The sequence below is a fragment of the Notolepis coatsorum genome (assembly GCF_963971535.1).
Source record: "Notolepis coatsorum genome assembly, chromosome: 2".
NCBI lineage: Eukaryota > Metazoa > Chordata > Actinopteri > Aulopiformes > Paralepididae > Notolepis > Notolepis coatsorum.
Window position 1 is genome coordinate 171,407,186 of NC_140166.1, and position 20,817 is coordinate 171,428,002.

General features: G+C 42.4%; 1 protein-coding gene across 2 annotated transcripts in view; it reads left to right on the forward strand.

Annotated features, from left to right (window-relative positions):
• sned1 (sushi, nidogen and EGF-like domains 1) overlaps positions 1 to 17,759 on the forward strand; it is a 72,815-nt gene extending 55,056 nt beyond the window's left edge. Inside the window, exons 24-32 of one of the 2 annotated variants that reach the window (XM_084307674.1) lie at positions 1,799 to 2,077; positions 6,985 to 7,126; positions 9,149 to 9,231; positions 10,355 to 10,453; positions 12,401 to 12,520; positions 14,770 to 14,857; positions 16,057 to 16,136; positions 16,243 to 16,270; positions 16,749 to 17,759. In XM_084307674.1, the coding sequence (XP_084163800.1) occupies positions 1,799 to 2,077; positions 6,985 to 7,126; positions 9,149 to 9,231; positions 10,355 to 10,453; positions 12,401 to 12,520; positions 14,770 to 14,857; positions 16,057 to 16,136; positions 16,243 to 16,268 (917 nt within the window). In that variant the 3' untranslated portion in view covers positions 16,269 to 16,270; positions 16,749 to 17,759. The remainder of the gene's footprint in view (positions 1 to 1,798; positions 2,078 to 6,984; positions 7,127 to 9,148; positions 9,232 to 10,354; positions 10,454 to 12,400; positions 12,521 to 14,769; positions 14,858 to 16,056; positions 16,137 to 16,242; positions 16,271 to 16,748) is intronic. The other variant, XM_084307673.1, reaches the window with a different exon arrangement.
• The last annotated feature ends 3,058 nt before the right edge of the window (positions 17,760 to 20,817 follow it).

Below are 20,817 nucleotides of genomic sequence, written 5' to 3' on the forward strand. Positions count from 1 at the left end.
CATACACACCAGCATCCAGTGTTGTAGCGCCCGAGTCCGAGTCCTGGACTGATTTTCAGGACTCGTGACTCGACTTGGACTTCAGCACTGATGACTCTGACTTGGACTCGGACTCGAGCATTGACTGCATTCGGACTCGGAAGGTGCAGACGAGGACTTGGGACTTGTTAATTGATAAATACAGTTATACAAATAGTTATACAAATAATAGATAAACAGTTTTTTAAATATTCTTTTTGTAATAGGCCCTAATCATTTGGCATAAGATATTGATGGCTAGCGGTCGGGTGGCGTAGCGGAGATTGCGCTCGTCACCAATGCAAGAGGCTGCGGTCTCGACTCCCGGAGTCAGCATTGCCTGCGGCTTGGGCCGATAGTCATACTAACTCGTTTAGCTGAGTTAGCGGGAGGGAAGTCGTGGGTGGTAATCTGGCGTTGTGGACAGCGACACCTACAGGTCAGGTCTGGGCGCCTGCTCAGCAAAAGGCAGGAAGTGGTGAAGGCAGCGTGACCTCCCACGCGTTACACTTCACCAATGAGAGTCCTCGCTGCCAGGTGAAAAGAGAGCTGCTGGCTGTCTCCGCATGTGTCGGAGGAAGCATGTGGTGGACTTGAGGGTTCCCTTGTACCGACCAGTAGGGGGAACATACGCACAACGACCAGGTAGGGGAGGGGGGGAATTGGCATAACGACTAAATTGGGATGGGAGGAAAAGCATAGAAAATCAGGCGGAGAAAAAGAGGAAAAAAAAAAGAAAGAAAAAAAAAGATATTGATGGCTAGTGCATAGTGTTTGGCTATTGTGTCACAAAGTAAATAAACTCCCTTTGAAATGGTGACCGCTGTGTCATTTATGTTTAATGTAGACCTTTTTTTATTTGTATGTCAGCTCTTTGACTGCCAGAGTGGAGTGGACTCAACCTTGATGACTCGGACTCGGACTCGGACTAGGGTAATGGAAACTCGACTCGAAGTCCACTCAGGCTCTTCTATGGTGACTCGGACTTGGACTCGAACACTGGGGACTTGAATCGGACTCGAGATTTAGTGACCCGACTACAACACCGTGCGCTAAACAAGCGTGACTTCGCAATAGCTGCAACCTTTTTGCAATAGGCCACTTCCGTTGCCACGCCCCCTTTTAGCCAGTTGGCATGTACACACACACACACACACACACACACACACACACACACACACACACACACATAACCTCCATGCACAATTTCAGCCTCCTAACCTACTGTCCTTCTTATTGTCTTTTTATTACTATGTACCCTACTACTATGCTACTATACTTATACTACTACTTATCATGCTCATATGTCTCTATACTACTATGCAATCAGAGTGTAACACTCAAGGTCGTTACTATTTGATGAACAACGCCCCTGACTCTGACCACTGAGCTCCCGGAGAGGTGCCTCTCTCGCTGACTCTTGATGACTAAATGTAAATGTAGGGTGAGAACTGTGTTCGCTACACGGTGGGGGAGATGGAGTTATAGAGCTTCTGGTCGCTGCTAAAAATGTCACATCCATCATTACACGTTTTGTTTATAGTGAAAGGGTTAACCATTTGTTGTGTGGTAGTGAAAGGGCCTTCTGTATTGTTGCAGTGAAAGGGTTAACCATTTGGTGGTGTGGTAGTGAAAGGGTTAATTGTTGGTTATTTGTGATACTCGAGTCTGTATACACCCAATTCAAAGTTATAACATTCTCAAACTATCCGGCGTCATTCGGTTCAAATCCCGTCTCTGCCGAAAGGAGTGTGATCTGTGTCGTATCTGTCGCCCTCAGGGCCCCTCCCCCCGCAGAACCTGTCCCTGGCCCACGTCACCACCAGCTCCGCCCTGGTCACCTGGGAGCGCCACCCCAGGGAGGTCCCGGACGGCTTCGTGGTCAACATCACCCGGGGGCTGAACACCAGGAGCCGCTTCCTGCCGAGCGGGACGCTGGGGCTGTACACCCTGCGGGAGCTGACCCCGGGGCAGCACTACCACCTGGCCCTCACGGCCGTCAAGAGCACGGGGCAGGAGCAGATCCACAGCATACCTCAGCACCTGGCCTTCACCACCTGTGAGTGGCTGAGAGAGAGGGAACGCATAGGGTGTCGCCCCAGATGTACCCTAATTATCGTGTTTGTATGATAATTCTGCCCTTTTATTTTAGGATTCCCCATTAGCTGGTGCCATTTCATCCATTTCATTTCAAGCCTTTATTTAAACTCGAAAGGCATATGAGGTTTCCCTCATTTATTCATCGCATAAAAGACATATAAAATCACACAGCATATACAATCATAACAATTAGACAAGTAAGGATAACAATCAATAAAAGAAATTACAACTTGATTGACAAAGGTTGAAGATCAAGGTTTTAAAGGAAAACTCCAACATTTTGGGAAATTAGCTTATTTAACATCTTCCCTGGAGTTAGACAAGAAGATACATACCTTTTTTGTCTCTGTGCATGCATTAGGCTTAGGGAACAGCCGCTCCGTTAGCGTAGCTTAGCTTCATCACTCGAAGTGGGTCAGACTTGTACCCTGACGTTCCCTACAGTGCCCTACAGTCACGAAATACACTCCAAATACAACTCCAAAACGTTCATGTAAACATGTTGTGACCTGTGTATTTACCACGTGGAGAAATAAAAAATAATTGAATTTGACAATTACGTTTTCTAAGCAAATATACTCGGAACAATTTTTTGCCTAACCACTCCTCTCTGGGCGCAGTGATTTCAGTGCTACTTTCTAACGTGACGCCGTGTTTGTTTACATTCTCATTTCATTCAAATGATCCGAACCGATTGAAGTTTATGGATACCATGACTTAAAATCCTCTTACCTTGACGATTAAAAGCCTCCCCAATTTAGAAAACAGTATTCACATGGCTGGTCTTGATATCCTGCACGCTAACGGAGCTAACCAGCAACCGGATACTCAAGCAGATAACGAGGGTGACTTCCGGTGGGGGAGTTCCAAAATAAAAGAGCGACGTCTATAGCAGCGGAAATACGTTTATTTTGTACATTACCTAACGTTAACACAAACCTAAACTAACGTTAGTGAGAATCTCAAGCTCTAAGGACTGTTGGAGTTCATTCCATGAGCTATAGGGGGCATCATAGCAAAATGCAGATCTACCCTGTTCCATAGCAGCCAGTTAGTCTTCCTGGGATCCACATAAAACACACACGCAGCAACAATCACAAGTAAAACCATACAAAAGCAAATGCTAAATATAAAAACCAGAACTCTCCACACAATAGATAATCCGGTTGTTAAGTAAAGGGGAACTATCTTATAAATGGCCTTTTTCAGTGTTTAGCATTGTTTCCTAGCTATGTGGACTTATATTAATATGATCTATGTCTCTAATTCTCATATTGGCGCATTCTTCCAATTCTCCTCTCACAATATTCACCCTCACTGAACTGAGTCATCTGAAAATGTGCTGATTTGTGATGTCAGAGAGACTCAGCTGCATAATAATGTGGCTGTGTAGCATCAGGCCCCACATCGTTTGGGTGCCCAGGCTCAAAACGGCTTAAGATCTTGAGGTAGAAAAATGCTGTTTTTGAGGACTTGATTAGAAATACAAAACAATGAATTAAATTTTTTTTTAAATTACAGAGGTGTTCCATAAACTCACAGGAATTGTGTAAAAGTGCCCAAATAGTGAAAGAAATAGTAAAATAGTTCCCCTTTAAGTAAACGTAAACAGTTTCCACGTGTCCTGCGTTGGCTCTGGGGGCCAGGCGTCCTGCGTTGGCTCTGGGGGCCAGGCGTCCTGCGTTGGCTCTGGGGGCCAGGCGTCCTGCGTTGGTGACCCTCTGGTCTGTTCAACACGCCTCAGAGCTGTGTCCCTTGTTGTTTAACAGATCTAAGTCATAAGAAACTGTTTGGGGGAATGTGCTCCTAGTATCTCCCGCTGTCTGAAGCGGAGCGATTTGGCCCCCGACATGAATATATACAGTACATCACGCATGACGTCAGACTTAAACAACCCAATAAAACTAACAAGTAGGACACCTGAGATGACATATAAACAAAACGAAGCAATACAAACAACACAGCCAACAAACAAATTACAGTCAAAAGAAACACATTTTAGTTTCTTTTTAAAAACTGATACTGTAAATGCAGCAGAAATATCGAGGCAGATTATTCCCAGAGATATTGATCTATAAATAAAAGATTGCAGTGAGGCATGGGTTCTCATTCATTAGTTTTGCTCTCTGTATGCCTATTTGTCCTTTGGTTATGACTTGCATACAATGATTTTTCTTATGAAAAAACGTAAATTTTAAGCCTCTGGGATGATATTTGAACATTTCCCATCTGGCAACTGTTCTGCACAGACCCCACAAGCCCTTATGTTACAGAACTAGTACGCATAGCTTTCATCTGATTTATAAGGCAGATAGTAATCTCTCTATACGCCCTCCTATCTTCATCTGTCAGAGATGATACGTTATGCTAAATGCTGCGACGCCCTGGAACACATGTTGCCACACTATACTGGCTTTGTTTCCATCATTCATTGGTGAGCCTTTGATTCTGACAGTGTGTGACAACTGAGTTTTGAGGTTGTTACTTGTCGAACCAAGACGTAACGCCGGAATAAATTCCATCGTGATTTTCACATAACGGGTTGTTTATAAACCTAACCCTCACCTTAACACATCCGGGGCCATCCACGTATATATTTGTGATTGGGAGCCAGCGCTTTACGTGTCTAACTCATTATTTCTTTTATTCGCTATTAGGGCTGCAACTAATGACTAATTTGGTAGTCGACTAATCTGTCGATTATTTTTTCGATTAGTCGACTAATCGAAAACCAATTATGTAAAAAAAAAAAAAAGGATATTATTATTTTATTTTTTATTTTATTTTAAACTACCTATCTTTGTGAAAGTGGCTTCTCAGCTCTGGTCCAGCTGAAGACAGAGCAGAGGAACAGATTGGACATTGAGCATGACCTCAGAGTTGCTTGTCTACCATCACCCCAGACTTTGAGACTCTTGTCAGGACCAAACAACAACATCATAACATGATGATCCCATAGCAAATTAAAATAATGACTCATGAAACATTTGAATTTGGATCTTAAGCCACTTTAAATGAAAATGTATTTGAAGAACAATACAGCAATCACTCATAACAAGATAAATAAATTAAATAATACAAATTAAAGTGGAAGTGTACTTTAAATAACTAAAAAAATAATAATAAAAAAGAAAAATAACTAGCAGCATCTGCCCCCAGCACCGCGGCTGATGGGGCTGTAACTTGGTCCAGGACCAGGAGGGTGACGTGGAACAGCTGTAAGGGGAGAGGGGGATGAGTCAGATCAGACAGACTTCTAGGTCTTTTGTTTGCTGTGTGTGAGAGGAGTCCGTGTGTGTATGTGTGTATGTGTGTGTGTCTTACTCTGATCGCTGTGTGAGTGAGAGGAGTGTGTGTACTGTGTAATTTGTGTGTGTGTCTTACTCTGATCGCTGTGTGAGTGAGAGGTGTGTACTGTGTAATTTGTGTATGTGTGTGTGTCTTACTCTGATCGCTGTGTGTGAGTGAGAGGAGTGTGAATGTGTGTGTGTCTTACTCTGATTGCTGTGTGTGAGAGAGAGGAGTGTGAATGTGTGTGTGTCTTACTCTGATCGCTGTGTGTGAGTGAGAGGAGTGTGTATGTGTGTGTGTCTTACTCTGATCGCTGTGTGTGAGTGAGAGGAGTGTGTATGTGTGTGTCTTACTCTGATCGCTGTGTGTGAGTGAGAGGAGTGCGTGTGTAATGTATTGTGTGTCTAGTCTGATCATCATCTCCTGCAGGGGAACAATGTTTTCAATGTCCAAAATTTGCTATGGGATCATCATGTTATGGTGTTGTCTGGAACCCTGAGAAGCCACTCTCACAAAGATAGGTAGTGCACAAAAAAAAAAAAAAATTAAATAAATTTTTTTTTTTTTTTTATGACTAATCGACGCAACAATTTCTCGTCAACGATTTTTTATAATCGATGTCGTCGATTATGTCGACTAATCGTTGCAGCCCTATTCGCTATTGCCATTCATAATTCATCGAGGCACCTTGTGCATACTGTTCCGAGTGTGTGCGATTGCAGACGGTCAATACCGCCCCCTAACGCATTGTGGCAGCAACTGCACTACATTAGAAACGCTGTGGTTTGTTATCTGGGCCGAGCTGAGCCGTGCGGGCGGGGTTTAAATACTCCGTCGAGGTAACCGGTCACCACCATACATCTTGCGTTGATCTGATATTTCTTTCTCCCGCGATCGAAGCTGTCTGTGTGGAATGTGTTGTGCTTTTTACCATTGGCTGCGGTGGGGGGGGGGGGGGGGGGGGGGGGGGGGCGAGCGCCCTGCTACAAGCTCCATTTCATTCCTGCATGACGAAGGATAATAACGATAATCTAGCGTTGATTTCAGGATGATTAGATAATCAGGCGAAAAATTACAACGTGATAACTGGATTCCACTAAAGGACTATTATCGTGTCTTTTCCTGGGATTACTAAGAATCACCAAAACTATACTCATATTCAAAACGGTTTAAAACTGAAATGTACGGATGAAAAAACAATCTGTTTTGTGCATGTTGACTGGAAGTAACTCACTGACAATCGACGGGTGTATTAGATCCATAGCTATAATATAAGATATATTTTAAGCACTCGCAAGTGAACAAAGCGCCCCATTGACTTACAGTAGTACTAACATTCTATACAAAAGGTAAACAGCGACCCCTGGCCGTGAATGTGTTAACCTAAAAAAAACAGATGCAAAGAAGTATTTCTGTCGATTTCCAGAGATATAGCGATTCTTTTTACTTTGCGGCTTGGCCGCTTAGTGACAACTAACTCTTAAGGCTGTAAAAGGTGTATTTGGAATGTTTGTAATTGTAAACAGTTAAATTGTGCCTTTAACCTTTTTTTTCTCTTCTTTTTTTTTGCACCAGTGCCAATGGAGGCGCGGTGGGGGAGGAGGGAGAGAACGAGAGGAGGTGGGCAGGGGACCCATCTCAGTCGCACACTCACCCCGTCTCAGGCCCTGGACCTGGGAGGAGCAACGGGCACAGAGAATTCTCAGGAACTGCCCAGGTGGGCCTGGATGTTAATGAAATATTCACAATGGGCCTCATTCAACAATACTCTCTTATTATTTTTCTTATATTCTTGCTTACCTGTCTGTTAAGAGAACAATAAGAAAAGCCACCCCCACATTCATCAAGCCGTTCTTAAATTCCAAATTTGTTCTTACCCAGGTTTTTTGAATGGTGAATCCCACTCATTCTAAACTGGATGCGCGTTCTCGCGCAAGTCATTTGCATACAGAGACACGCCTCGCGGGCTCATTATAATACGAGAGCCGTGGGTCGGCATCGGATCCCCCGGCCGTATTCAAGCGCTGGAGCGCTTTGCGATGGATCAAAATTAGATAGGAATCAAATGTATTGTCATCATCTATAGCTATATAGTGGAATATACTGTATTAATATAGTAATATAATAGTAGTTGGCTAGTTGCACGCTTCTGGCCACTTCCCGCAGTGCGTGCATACACACATACTGTATACAGTACGTGCAAAATGAATCGTTCCAGCAAAGTACTCTAGGCTTTGTCAATACTGAACGACTGTGCGTTGTCAAGAGCCAATCGTACAGGTTGCCACTCATCTGGCTCTGCAAATAGATCTAGAGTCTGAATATCTCCGCATATCCTGATGACTGGCAGTGCGCATATTACAGTGCGTGCTCCAGTCAAACTGGATGACACATCTCTCTCAAATCCATTCTGAGAACGGAACGCAGTCTTGATTGATTGATTGATTGATTGATTGAAAATTGTATTAACAGATTGCAGAATGGGTACAATACAGTACAGCTCAATACACACAATTGTTAAGGGGATGGAGACCAGAGAAAGACTTTCATCTTGTTTACATCAGGGTCCCCCATTTTCAATTCATCATAACAGATATGACATACATGACATACAGATAGACAGTACTGCTACATCTATACATTTATGACATACCAGATCTACAAATACAGTACTGTTTGTGATACAAAAAGAGTAAAAAAAAAAGAGTATATACATTTGATGTAGAAACTGTACATTGGAGGAGGTGGGGGGGGGGGGGGGGGGGTGTTGGGTAGGTGGGGTGGGGTGGGGGGGGGGAACTGTACATTGGAGGTGGTTGGGTGGGTGGGGTGGGGGGGTATGGGTAGGCGGGTGGAGGTAACTGTACATTGGATTATCGACGAAACCTACTTGGTCCAAGAAGAGGGTCTCGTGTATTACTGGGTTTAAGTCAGTTGTTTATTTATTTATGTTTTACTGTTTGCATACGGGGTGGTCCGCAAATGTTCTTGATAACAATCTAGTGGTCCGCATAAAACAGAAGTTTGGGAACCACTGATATAGACGATCTCTAAATATGCATTCTATGCTACGTATACTGCATATCTGTATGTCATGTCATAAATGTCATGATATATATCTGTATATCTGTATGTTGTGTATGTCATAAATGTCATTATGAATTGAAAATGGGGGACCCTGATGTAAACAAGACGAAAGACTTTCTCTGGTCTGCCTCCCCTTAACAATTGTGTGTATTGAGCTGTACTGTATTGTACCCATTCTGCAATCTGTTAATAAAATCTTCAATCAATCAATCAATGGCCTGGGCGGCCAGAGCATAACTGTTCTAACAGCAATATATAATCCATTTCAGACAGTATGCACGCAATAAGTTATAATAATAATAATTATTATTATTATTGAAAAGTTCTGTATTTTTAAAGTCGTATTTGGGGGCAATTAACCAATGGTAGGCTTTTTTTTTTTTATTTTTTTGGGGTAAGAATTTCTTATTTCGTTAAGAGTGCTCTCGACCACTCTTATAATTTGTTCTTGCCTGAGAAAAAAGCAACAATAAGAAAACTTTGCTGAATCCCAGGTAAGAACAAAGTAAGAGGAAATGCTAGTTAAGAACTAAATCTGTTCTTATATCGCTTCATGCATGAGGCCCAATAACTTTTATCATATCATATTTTATTCTGCATTTGATTTATGTTGTGATGCTATAACCAGAGGCTGTCATTTCCTGTGTTGCAGGTTTACAGAGCTCATTGACAGAAGGGGCAAAATAACGGCCCAGTTCACCAACCTGCCCAGAAAAGCCATCCGGCATCGTAACCGTAAGTACACATTTAAAGGTCCCCACGTGATGAAAATGTCGGTACATTTCTAATACTTGTTTTGCCACTTAAGTTTGAAGATTAACTTACATACACGTCTCGGTTGCTCTCTGTGATATTGATATTGATATTGTTACAGTAAACAGATGTAATGTTATACAGCTGAGAAGAGGTATTGGACAATAAGTACAATGGACCCTGTTCGTTTTAGGACAATAGCAACAATGTGGTTGGAACAGTATTAATGTCTTCCTCAAATTCTAGTTTGAACTTTCTGCTCATGATTAATGGGTACTTTCAATGAGGAATACATCTGCAGGAGTTGGATCACTATATCGCTTAGTGACACTGTTGTCATACTTTCGTTAAAATTGCTAAAATGGTTGGAATACATTAAAGGGGCACTTCACCAAAAAAGACAATGCTGATTTATTTTGCACATAATCTCGTAACATCCTAAACCTCTAAATAGTTTTGCACACATTAATTCAGTTTGACAGTTATTGAGAGTAATACGTTGTGCTAATGCGTCGTGTTAATTACAGCTCAATGGAGTGATAAGGCAGCATCATTTTATGGTGCTGTAATTAAAATAACTCAATGTCCCGATGACATCGCCGGTGGCCATATTCAAACTCATTGGGTGTGTTAAGTAACTGAGTGCTCATGGTGAGAATGCTCATGGTGAGTGCTGAGCACGTTATTGAATCACTTAGCGTTCTGCTCTATCTGAGAGCTGAGTAAATGCCACCTAGCACGGAAAATGGGGAGAGCGTTTGTGTAGGATCCATTTCTTCCGTATACTGAGCCAAATCAGAAAGTGCTCAGCAACACTCATGAGTGGAACTGAGCGTCCCGTTAAGTACGTTTTACACTCTAATCTAAGCCACTCAGTTACTTAATAACTGTCAAACTAGATTAATGTGTGCCAAACTGTTTAGAGCTTTAATAAATGTTGATTAATGTACATTGTCCCTGGGTAAAAATAACTAACTGTTGGTCAAATCTTGACAGGGTATCAATTACAGTCCCTCATTCTCTAAGACTCGTGACTCACAGCCTGACTGAGTAGGTTTCAGAGAATGTGTGACTCATAACAGCAACTATCTTTTGCCTTTTGCAGAACCCGACCCTCCAATCAAGTTAGAGAGGATGGAGGAAACGACCAATAAAATCAGCCTCGCATTAGAGATCCAGGAAGAGGGATTAAGAACAAATCCTGGTAGGTGTTCTCCGCGGTCGGGGAGAGTCGTGTCACACGGCAACGCGCTCCCATATAGATGGCACAACCTCCCCTTTAATTGGTCCCAGCTGGAAAGAAAAACATTCTTTACATCTCTCAGCAGCGCTGCCTCTCCGCTGGCTATATGTTGAGCTTCACTTGAGGTGGAGTTAATCTCCTGTAGGCCAATCCACAGCGTTGTCATTATCCTGTCTCTAGATGCAGACATGCTGCGGGTTATCAGACATACCTGGAGTGCTGCTGTGCCAGGGTTTGCCGAGCGCTGTAACCGAAACATCAAAGAGGACGTTTACCTTGAGAGAGAGAGAGAGAGATGTAAATGTACAAAGAGGGCTCGAAATTAAAAGGGGCGTCGTGGATGTCCCCGGGACGGTTGAAAACCATTGTGTCTGGCAGGGCTGCTGCTTCTAATCACGATTATTTCGATTGATATTGAAATCACGATTATTAAACGTGATTTACTCACTGATTTGAGAACGTCGTATGACGTTCGTATTATGACGTCGTATTACCTTTCTTCTCCACCAAAGGCTGCCTTTTTCTGTCATCTTCTACAAGTTGCCAAAGACGTTTCAAAATAACTGGAGAAACGTGCCGTGGCTCCCTCCTCCCTCTCAACACCAGCTGAAACTACAGTTTGGGCTTGGGGGGAGGGGGGGGGGGGTTGGCAGAGCGTAACCCTGTGAAGGAAGGGTGCGCTGCATTTACAACACAAGACAAAATGAGAGCAAGGCGGCATGCGGCGCAATAATCATTGTACAGTATCTCGATCATCTTGTTTTCATGATGGTGGGAAGCCAAAATATCTTGCTTTAATAACTCGATCAATCTCCCAGCCTTAGTGTCAGGGGGCCAGGCCCGGGACGCCTGTACGTTAATGCCAAGCAAGCAGTGCAAAAATGCTTCCGCATTCGTCACCGCACTAAAGCGCCCTTCTTTTCAGACAAATGCTACCGTGCGTGCACCGGCGGCGGCGTGCTCGCTCAGGTGCGTGCGTGCGCCGGCGTGCTCGCGCGAGGTGCCCGCGCATGCGCATGAGATCCGACACGAGCGGAGCTCAATATATATAAGTCACCGCCCCTTATTCAGTATCTAGCAATAGCTCAATTGGCAAGGACACATGGCTGTGGATCCTATGGCTTGTTTGCTGGCGAGTTCGAATCCCATCGAAAATATTTTTTAACGTGATTTTTTTTTAACGTGTATTCTTTCGCCGGTTAAGGTTAGGCATGGTTAAGGTTAAGGTTAAGGTTAGGCATTGTTTCGGAGTTGGTTAAGGTTAGAACGGTTAAGTTTAGGCGCTGTTAAGGAGCTGGTTAAGGTTAGAGTTTGTCAAAGAGAATGGCAATATAATTTCTATGGTTAAGGTTAGGCATGGTTAAGGTTAAGGTTAAGGTTAGGCATTGTTTCGGAGTTGGTTAAGGTTAGAACGGTTAAGTTTAGGCGTTGTTAAGGAGCTGGTTAAGGTTAGAGTTTGTCAAAGAGAATGGCAATAGACAGCCTATTTCCGCGCGACCTGGGCGCTGGGCGGCGGAAAATGAAAGGCGCATTACTGCATGCCACTACGGTAAATTTTTGCACTGCTTGCTTGGCATAAAGCTACACGCGCCCGGGACAGTATGTGAAAAGAAAAGTCTGAATTCATACATACAGTATATACTAGAACCACTGTATTTGGGGATTTGGGAACTTTGGTTCAGAATGAATGAAACTGTAACTGTTCCGGGACTGTTTGCCCTGTGTGCCAAATTGGGGGCGAAAAAGGTTCGGGGGTCCAGAGTGAGTGGAGATAGAGCTGGAAGACGTACTGCAGCAGGGTCAGAGCTATCAGCTATAGATAATGTAGGTTATGGGAGCTGAAATGTGAGAACCATAGTTCCGTGTGTGCGCTGGCTCTGGATCCTGATAGCAGCTGTTGCCTTTCAGAGACGTCCCGGGACTGCCCCAGTCTGCCCTGTCAGAATGGGGGTACGTGTGTGAAGGGGAGCGACGCTTCCTCCATCTGCGACTGCGCAGCCGGGTTCAAGGGCAGACAGTGTGAACTGTGTAAGTTTATGTGGCGCCCGCCACCGCACACACACACACACACCACATCACACACACACACACACACAATGCGAAGACAGCGACATGCATTTTAACATTTATCGTGGTTGTTTGAGCAAAGACAGACACCAAAGCATTGTTTTTTTTGTTCATGAAACCATACTGCAGTATGCAACAACATCCCAGAACCAGTGTCACAATAGAAAATAACAGAACAGAACATCTCTTAACCTCCTGAAGCGATTTCTCTTTCACATCAAATTGCGTCACACTTAAAAATTTACCGACCACCAATTTGCACAGCCGTTCTTAGGGCCGTTCGGTCTCTTGGGGGTGTCATCTTAGATGCCCCAAAGTGCATTCCCTGTACTACCCGCTAAGTTATGGGGTTAAAGGCTGGCCACGTTGCACTGTCATTCCCTGCCTTTCCTGTGTCTCTTCAAGACGTTTTATACTTAAAGGTTTTCTTGCGAAGAACTCTCACGAGACACTCGAGACATTTTAAAAAAAGATATTGGGGAAACTCCCATGAATCTCTTGGTACCAAATGTATGTATGTACGACTGTATATTGTCACAATAATATTCTGCTTACCAGAGATATACAATGTTACACCGGGGGTGGGGATGATGACAAACAACCAGGCTAATGGTTAATGTATATAACCGCCGTAATGAACCATCCATATTTGGATCTCCAGACATTTACGCGATGGGTGATGTTCTCAGTGTTCCACCTGGTTGTTGGATCGCTAGTTGTCGACGATGTCCTGTTGTTGCTAGAGGTGTCCCGCTGGAGGACACACTCATGTCCTGCTGGAGGACATTAAGCACACGTCACCTAAACATCCCGACTCGGATTGTTTAAACATTCCTTTCCTAAAACCATCCATCAGCAGGGAGGACGGCCAAGTTCTGCCCCGTTTAATCTCTCCTCGGAGACCTTTCAACACTTGTGCTCTGAGACAATGCTTTTTACACTCGCTGGGATTCTTGGACATCTTCTCATTTTAGTGGGTAGTATTTCTTCACCAGACCAGTTGGCACAGGGGGGCGGAGGGGGTAGAGTTGTTCCTCTGCTTTCGGCTGTGCCTCATTTATTTTACTTTATCGAGCCTTTATTTTCCCCAGGAAGTCCCGCCGAGGTCAGAATCTCTTTTACAAGGTAGCAGCCGTACAAAGTCACAACACCGTAAAATACGACACATACACGACGTGATGGACAAGAAATCCACAATAACACATGAGAACCATGCAATTCAAACACAGTGGCCTCTCTGGGAAAAAACAATTACACACCTCGGTCACTACATTCTTTTTTATGATGCGTTTAAATTCATCCAGTGATATACAGTAAATGTGTCAGATTCTAGATATTTTTGCAGATGGTTCCATGTCCCAAGATGCATAGTAGGTAAATGCAGTCTTTTCCCTGGGGAACGTTAAAGAGCGACCATTTGGAGGAGTGGAGAATTGACACGTCCCATGGTTTCAATGACTTAATGCTAACAATGCTAAAAGAAAAAAAACATTTTATGGAAACTTCAGAACAAAATTAGAACCCCCCCCCCCCTCACCCAAAGAATAAGAGTGTGTTTTTCTCCATCTCTCTATTGTGTTGCCAGTGTATCCTAACATCTTAAATACAGAACTAGTGAACTCTATTTATGTGTTCTTACTTATGTGTTAAAAATGCCTTCATTATGCATGCCCAGCGAGGAGGATAGAAACAGACAAAGGGCTGATACACAACCCCCCCCCCCCCCCCCCCCCCCCCCCCCATTTGTCTGTTTTTATCCTCCTTCTTGGACATGCCGAGATAATGAATGCATTTTGAATGTGCCTTGGTCTTTTTTTTTTCTCGAGGGCACTAGATCAGGGGTTCTCAAACCTTTTTATACCACAACCCCATTTTATTTAGGATTTTTTTTGGCAACCCCACACTTAATGTATCGTGTAATTTCAACGTGGAATTAAGGAATATCAAAATAAAAGCACACGTTGTTGAACTGGATCATGGCATGCCAACGAGGCATATTTAGCCAAAATATGTTGCCAGAACATTGCATGCCAATGCGCGACCCCACTGTCACCTACCCACGACCCCACTTTGGGTCACAACCCATAGTTTGAGAACCGCTGCACTAGATGATCGAGCCTCTTGTCCAAAAGAGCACTTTTACTCTATCTATCTGAACTCATCTGAGCAATGTCTTGATTTCCTTCTCCTGTTTTATAAACCGTTTGCAGTTTGCCAGCGAGTGCCACACCCATGCACCCGCCTCTACTCTGAAACCAAGAGTGTGCCCGTCTGGGAGGGAGGAGTGTGCCATTACCTGTAAGTCATGTGAGGTGGTCATGATTGACCCATCTCATCTGCCCCCCTCTTTTTCTTGATCCTCCAATCACAACGGTTTGCTTTCGCCGGACGCAAGTTTGTCCGGAGGAAAGCGACACTTGTGATTGGAGGATCCAGAAAAAGAGGAGCAGGGTTTGAGATAGGTCAATTAGGATCTTCTGTTCTGGACTGGTTTTTATACTTGTCGTGAACTGTAAAAGCCTTTGTGTCCTGGATTAAATGTTTATGGGGTTCTTTATGGGATGCAGTTAGTTCCCATGGAACCCATTCAAAACACACAGGGCCTCATTTATCAATATTGCTGTGTGTAAACGGTTGAAAGCTGATTTCTATACTGTGCCACAATTTACGCTAAACACAAAGCATGCATGCCTACTGTTTCCAAGGACTCGTTAAAATGTAAGTGGAAATGAGTTTGATAGTGTTATATTTAAAGAGCTCTCCCTACAAATAGTTGTGTAATAAAAATGTTGCTCTGTAACCAAAGCCAGTTTCAAAATGACTTTGGACAAACAATCTGAAAATATTTCCTTCAAAATGTAACCAAGAAACAAGGTTTTCATCTCTCAGATCTAATGTAATAGACCAAGACATATAAATGTGCGGTATATTTTACATACAGTACATTCTAGAAGAGTTTGATCTGTAGATGGAAAATCAGCTCTTTGGAACTTCCTCATTGTATGTCAGAATATACTGTAGGTCTATCGTACTCTTAAAGGTGATGATACACTGGCCAACTTTCTGTTGGACAATGTCCGCCAAGTGGATGTCCCAACGCGTTTGTACTGCTTGCGTGGTAATCATGTCAACCAGATTCATTCTATTGTATATGTTCCCCTCTGTCTCATGTAATCTGCTGTTGGCGACCACATTGATATACAGTGGTTTTTGATCATCTATCATGTTGTGCTAAAAAGTTTGTGTCGCCACCCTTTACAAACATTGCCAACGTAAAATAAACCTTTTACAACCACAGAACACAGCATATACAATTTAAGAACTCGTATTTAGCTGTTGTCTAGTGTTAGTCCACTCCAGATAGATCAAGAGCTCAGCCAATCACCTTAAAGAACATGTCTGGGTTTCTATATGTGTGTTTTTGGTGGTGGGGCTACCCATTTGTTTGTGTTTTGGATTACAGCTTGAGCCTTTAAAGCATCTTTTATTCTCCACAGGTACAAAAGGACTTATAAAGTACAACAGGATGTTTGTTATCGAGAGATCTGTGAACCGTTGCTTCCCAAGAAAAAACACAGTAAGTCTCAGTAGCTCTGTGTGGGAAGACTGCAGATCAGGCATTCTTGGCGTATAAACCCATAAGGCCTCTTCTCACATGTTTCTGTATTAACTCTCTTTGACAGTCAGAAGAACAGACAGACAACAATAAAGGTAATACAAATATACCATAAGGAGTACCATAAGGGGTAACTCATATCAAATAGTTGAAATAAAAACCAGATACTCCTTATGGTATTTATTTTTTCTCATTAGAGTTACACTTACAGATTACAAATATACACTCATAAACACTTTTTAACATGACACCATATTTTATCTATTTATTACTAAAAGACTTGCACTACATCTCTACCTCATTTTTGCATTTTGTACTTTAGTTTTGTATATTATAAATGTTGTATAGTGTTTGGTCTTTATTCTTTTAACTTTTTTTTACTGTATGAAGCACCATCTCAGGGGCCTCATACAGAACCAAGCATTTCACTGTAATGTACATGTACCTTATACTGTATGTGACAAATAAAACAAAACTTGAAACTTGAACTTGAAACTTGATTAAATGATAATATGTCATAGAATTACAAGGTTTTTCGTCAGCTATTCTAAAATCTCTCTTTTCCCCCCACAGAACACTTGGATACTAATAAAAGGACTGTCATTGCTGTTGTCTGAAAACCTCGTAACTTCAATTTCAGTGTTTCCCCCCTCCCCCATTTTCTTTTAAATAATAATAATTACTTGAATTGAAAGTTCATTGTTGGGTGGGCTTCCTTACCCTAAAAAAGTCTCATCTTCAAACTGAAAATAAGGTTGTTTTTCCTTCATTCCTGATGGATTGACATTCGGGGAGATATGAGGTTTTTACGTTCAACAGCGTCGCTACGTTTCCTGAGAAGGTCACAGGCCTGACATAGGGTTAGGCCCTGTTGTAGCCGCAAGCTTCACGAGGACTTCAATCATGGATGGATTGCGCAAATGCGCACAGACTGATTTAAGATGTTTCATCTGATTCACACACAGACCCGTCGGAGCGATTAGACGGTTAACTGTCCCCTGCAGCGCTAACCTGCAGCAGATAACTCGTATACCTCATATCCATGTCCATGCTGACACATTTGGATTTTTTTTTTTTTGTGTATTCAATAGAGGCCTTTCACGGAATGTTTGTGTATAGTTGTCTTTCCTCCAACATGGCTGCCTGTAACCATTGGTAACCACTTTTGAAAGAAAACGCCTAATTTAAGTAAGATATTGGAAAAACACAATATCATTGTTCTACTGTGATTTTGTTTAGAAGATCCAGTGGTAAGACACCAAATTATAAAACGTTTGTTGATATTATTTGCACAAAGCAACAGTTGTCTCTTCCAACATGGAGGACAAATATTATGTGAAACTCCTCTATTGCAGCTTTGTCCCTCAGGGAGATTTGTGTAAAACTGTTCCCATCTTTCTCTTGCATCATCATCATCATCATCTTCATCACCATATCAAGATTGTAAACTGTTTATTTTCACCACACCCCACACATTTAACCGATTCCCTCGCAAATAGTCCAAATGATTCTCAGCTGGGTTTCTTTTGTGTTTGTAAAATATCATTACTTTCTCTCTGTCTCTAAGCAAACATCTCTGCTAGCTATCATGTAAATAGTGTTTATAGGCCGTTTTGTAGGTGAATATTTTAATAATAAAAATGTTAAAATTTACTTTTGTATCATGTTTTATTTGAGTATTATTTTTTGGGGGGTATTTCAAACACAGTCCATTTGTCAGTAATGATAGAACATTCACTGTCGATATCAACATCATTCACTGTGTGATTCAATTTCAATTTATTTATTTAAAGATAGGGACAATGCTCATTAATGCTAATTTAGATCTGTAGTCCCTTTGCAGGTTGATGTGAACACAAAACATGCAAAGAACATGCAATACAGAGACAATGAACAATAAAGACAATAAACTGTACATAATCATGCAGTACAAATACCACATGCTGGACAAAATAAACAACAAAAACAAACAAATGTACATAACCTTATTACAACCAAACTCTGACATGACGATACACAGGACTAATTGACACACAAACAATTAACACTGTATGGTGACTGCTCTTAAACCTATGTGTATGTTATGTACAGTAGTGTTGGATTATCGCGTTTACAGCCTCCTCGTTGGTTGTTATCATCTTCCGTGAAGTCTCTGCGTTGTGTTTGTTTGTTGAGGCAATCATTCGTGGAATTCTGTCCTCCCACACGCTTACAGTCTTTTAAAGGTTAAAGAAACGAAAGTTCCATCTCTCTCTGTCTAAGTGCTATCTCTCCTAGATTCAAGCTTGCGGCCTATCACCTCGTGGTCCTTTCTAGCTCCACCAGCCCTCCCCTCCCACCACCCCCCCTCTACCTTCCACCCCTCCCTCCCACCTTTCAATGAAAAACACTACATCATCTCCAATACATTACGGAGAACAAATGTAAACACTCACTACATAGTAGGCGCAATTTAAAGGAACACGCTTATTTGCCATCTACCCTGGAGTTAGACAAGCAGATACATACCTTTTCTTCTCTGCATGCATTACGCTTAGGGAACAGCCGCACCATTAGCCTAGCTTAGCGTCATTCACTGGACGTAGGTGTGCCAGTGTAGTCTAGTTCCCAACAGTCACAAAATACACTCCAAATAGTAAACATGTTGTGACCTGTGTATTTACCACAAAAAAAGAAATATACATTTTTGTTTTCTAAGCAGATATATATTCTTTTTTGTAAGTTTTTTTTGCCTAACCACTGCTGCCTGGGTGCAGTGATTTCATCACCTCAAAAGCCCTGTTGTTTAGGTGATGAAATCACTGTGCCCAGTCAGCAGTGGTTCGGCTAAAAATAGTTCCAAGTATATATCTGCTTAGAAAACGAAAATGTCAGGCGGCTGGGTGGCGCAGCGGACAAGGCGCTTGTCACCAACGCAAGAGACACTGGTATCGAATCCAGCTGTCAGCATTGCTTCCGGCTTGGCCGGCCGTCATACTGGCTCGATTGGCAGAGTCAGCGGGAGGGAAGCCGGTGGGTGGGTCTGGGTCGTTGTGGACAGCGACTCCTACAGTTCGGTCGGGGCGCCTGCACAGCGAGGGAAGGATCTAAGAGAGGTAGTGTGACCTTCCACACGTTACACTCTCTCAGTGAGAGTCCGCGCTGCCAGGTGAAAAGAAGTGGTGGGCTGGGTACACATGTGTCGGAGGAAGCATGTGATAGTCTCCGCCCTCCCAGACCGACGGTAGGGGGTAGAGTGCGCAACGACCAGGAAGGGGATTGGGAATTGGCATAACGACTAACATTGGGAGGGGAGAAAAACGGAAAAAGAAGGAGGAAAAAGATAATTAAATATATATATATAAATCAAACGAAAATGTCAATTTTATAAAAAAAATCTCCATGTGGTAAATACACAGGTCACAACATGTTTACAGGAAGGTTTTAGAATTGTATTTGGAGTGTATTTCGTGACTGTTGGGAACTAGGATATACACTGGCAAACCTATTGTCAAGTCAAGAGTTTTATTTGTCACGGCATACAGTGAAATGCGGGTGGTCATGCCCGCAGTGATTGTGCAATAATACAAGTAATAAGAATAGGAGTGAATTTTACAAGAGGGGTGGAGGGACTATTATGATGCAAACTATACACAGATTAATCAGAAAATCAAAAGAGACCTAGAAAGATGGACAGTAATGCCTCTAGACTTTAGCTCAAGGATCGAAATCATAAAGATGAATATATTACCAAGGTTACTATACCTATTTCAGGCTCTACCTATATTAATACCACAAAGCCAGTTCAGGGAATGGAATAAACAGATATCAAGATTCATATGGGGGGGGGGGGGGGGGGGGAGGCCAAGGATCAGATATGTGACTTTACAATTACCAAAGGAGAAAGGAGGAATGGCAATACCCAGTTTAGAAGATTACTACTATGCAGCACAGCTGATAATAATAGCATGTTGGTGCAATGAGAATTATGAAGCCAAATGGAAAGACATAGAAACAAAAAAAGAGGGACTCAAAGTGCAGGCACTAATAGGACTATGAGACAGGGAGCTATACAGAAGAAAGGAACAACTAATAGACGCAATTACCAAATTCACTATAAATATATGGAACAAGATAGTAAAGAAATACAAGCTAGAAAAAGAATCCAAGATACTGAGATGGATAACGCACAACAACAAATTTAAACCAGGGATAGAAGATCATGGGTTCAAAAGATGGGAGAGGGGGGGCATAACAGCAATATGTACAATGATAGAAGGAGGGGAGATCCAGACTCTACAAAAATTGAAAGAAAGATTCGGACTAGAGAATAGAGACCACTTTAGATATTTACAGATTAGAGACTACTACAACAAGGAAATAAAACTAGACAAAGACAAATATCAGAATGGGATAATGGTAAAAGCATACGAAGGAAGGAAGGGGAGGGGGATATCAGCACTATATCAGGCAATAATGGACAGCAAGGACATCACAACCATATATATAAAGGAAAAGTGGGAGAAGGAATTAGAAACGGAGATAACAGAAGAAGAATGGTATAACATAATAAGATACAACACACAACCACAGGGTCAAGGATATGGAGGGAGTTTGGGTGGAAAAACATAATTAGATTCTTTATAACACCAGAAATACAGGG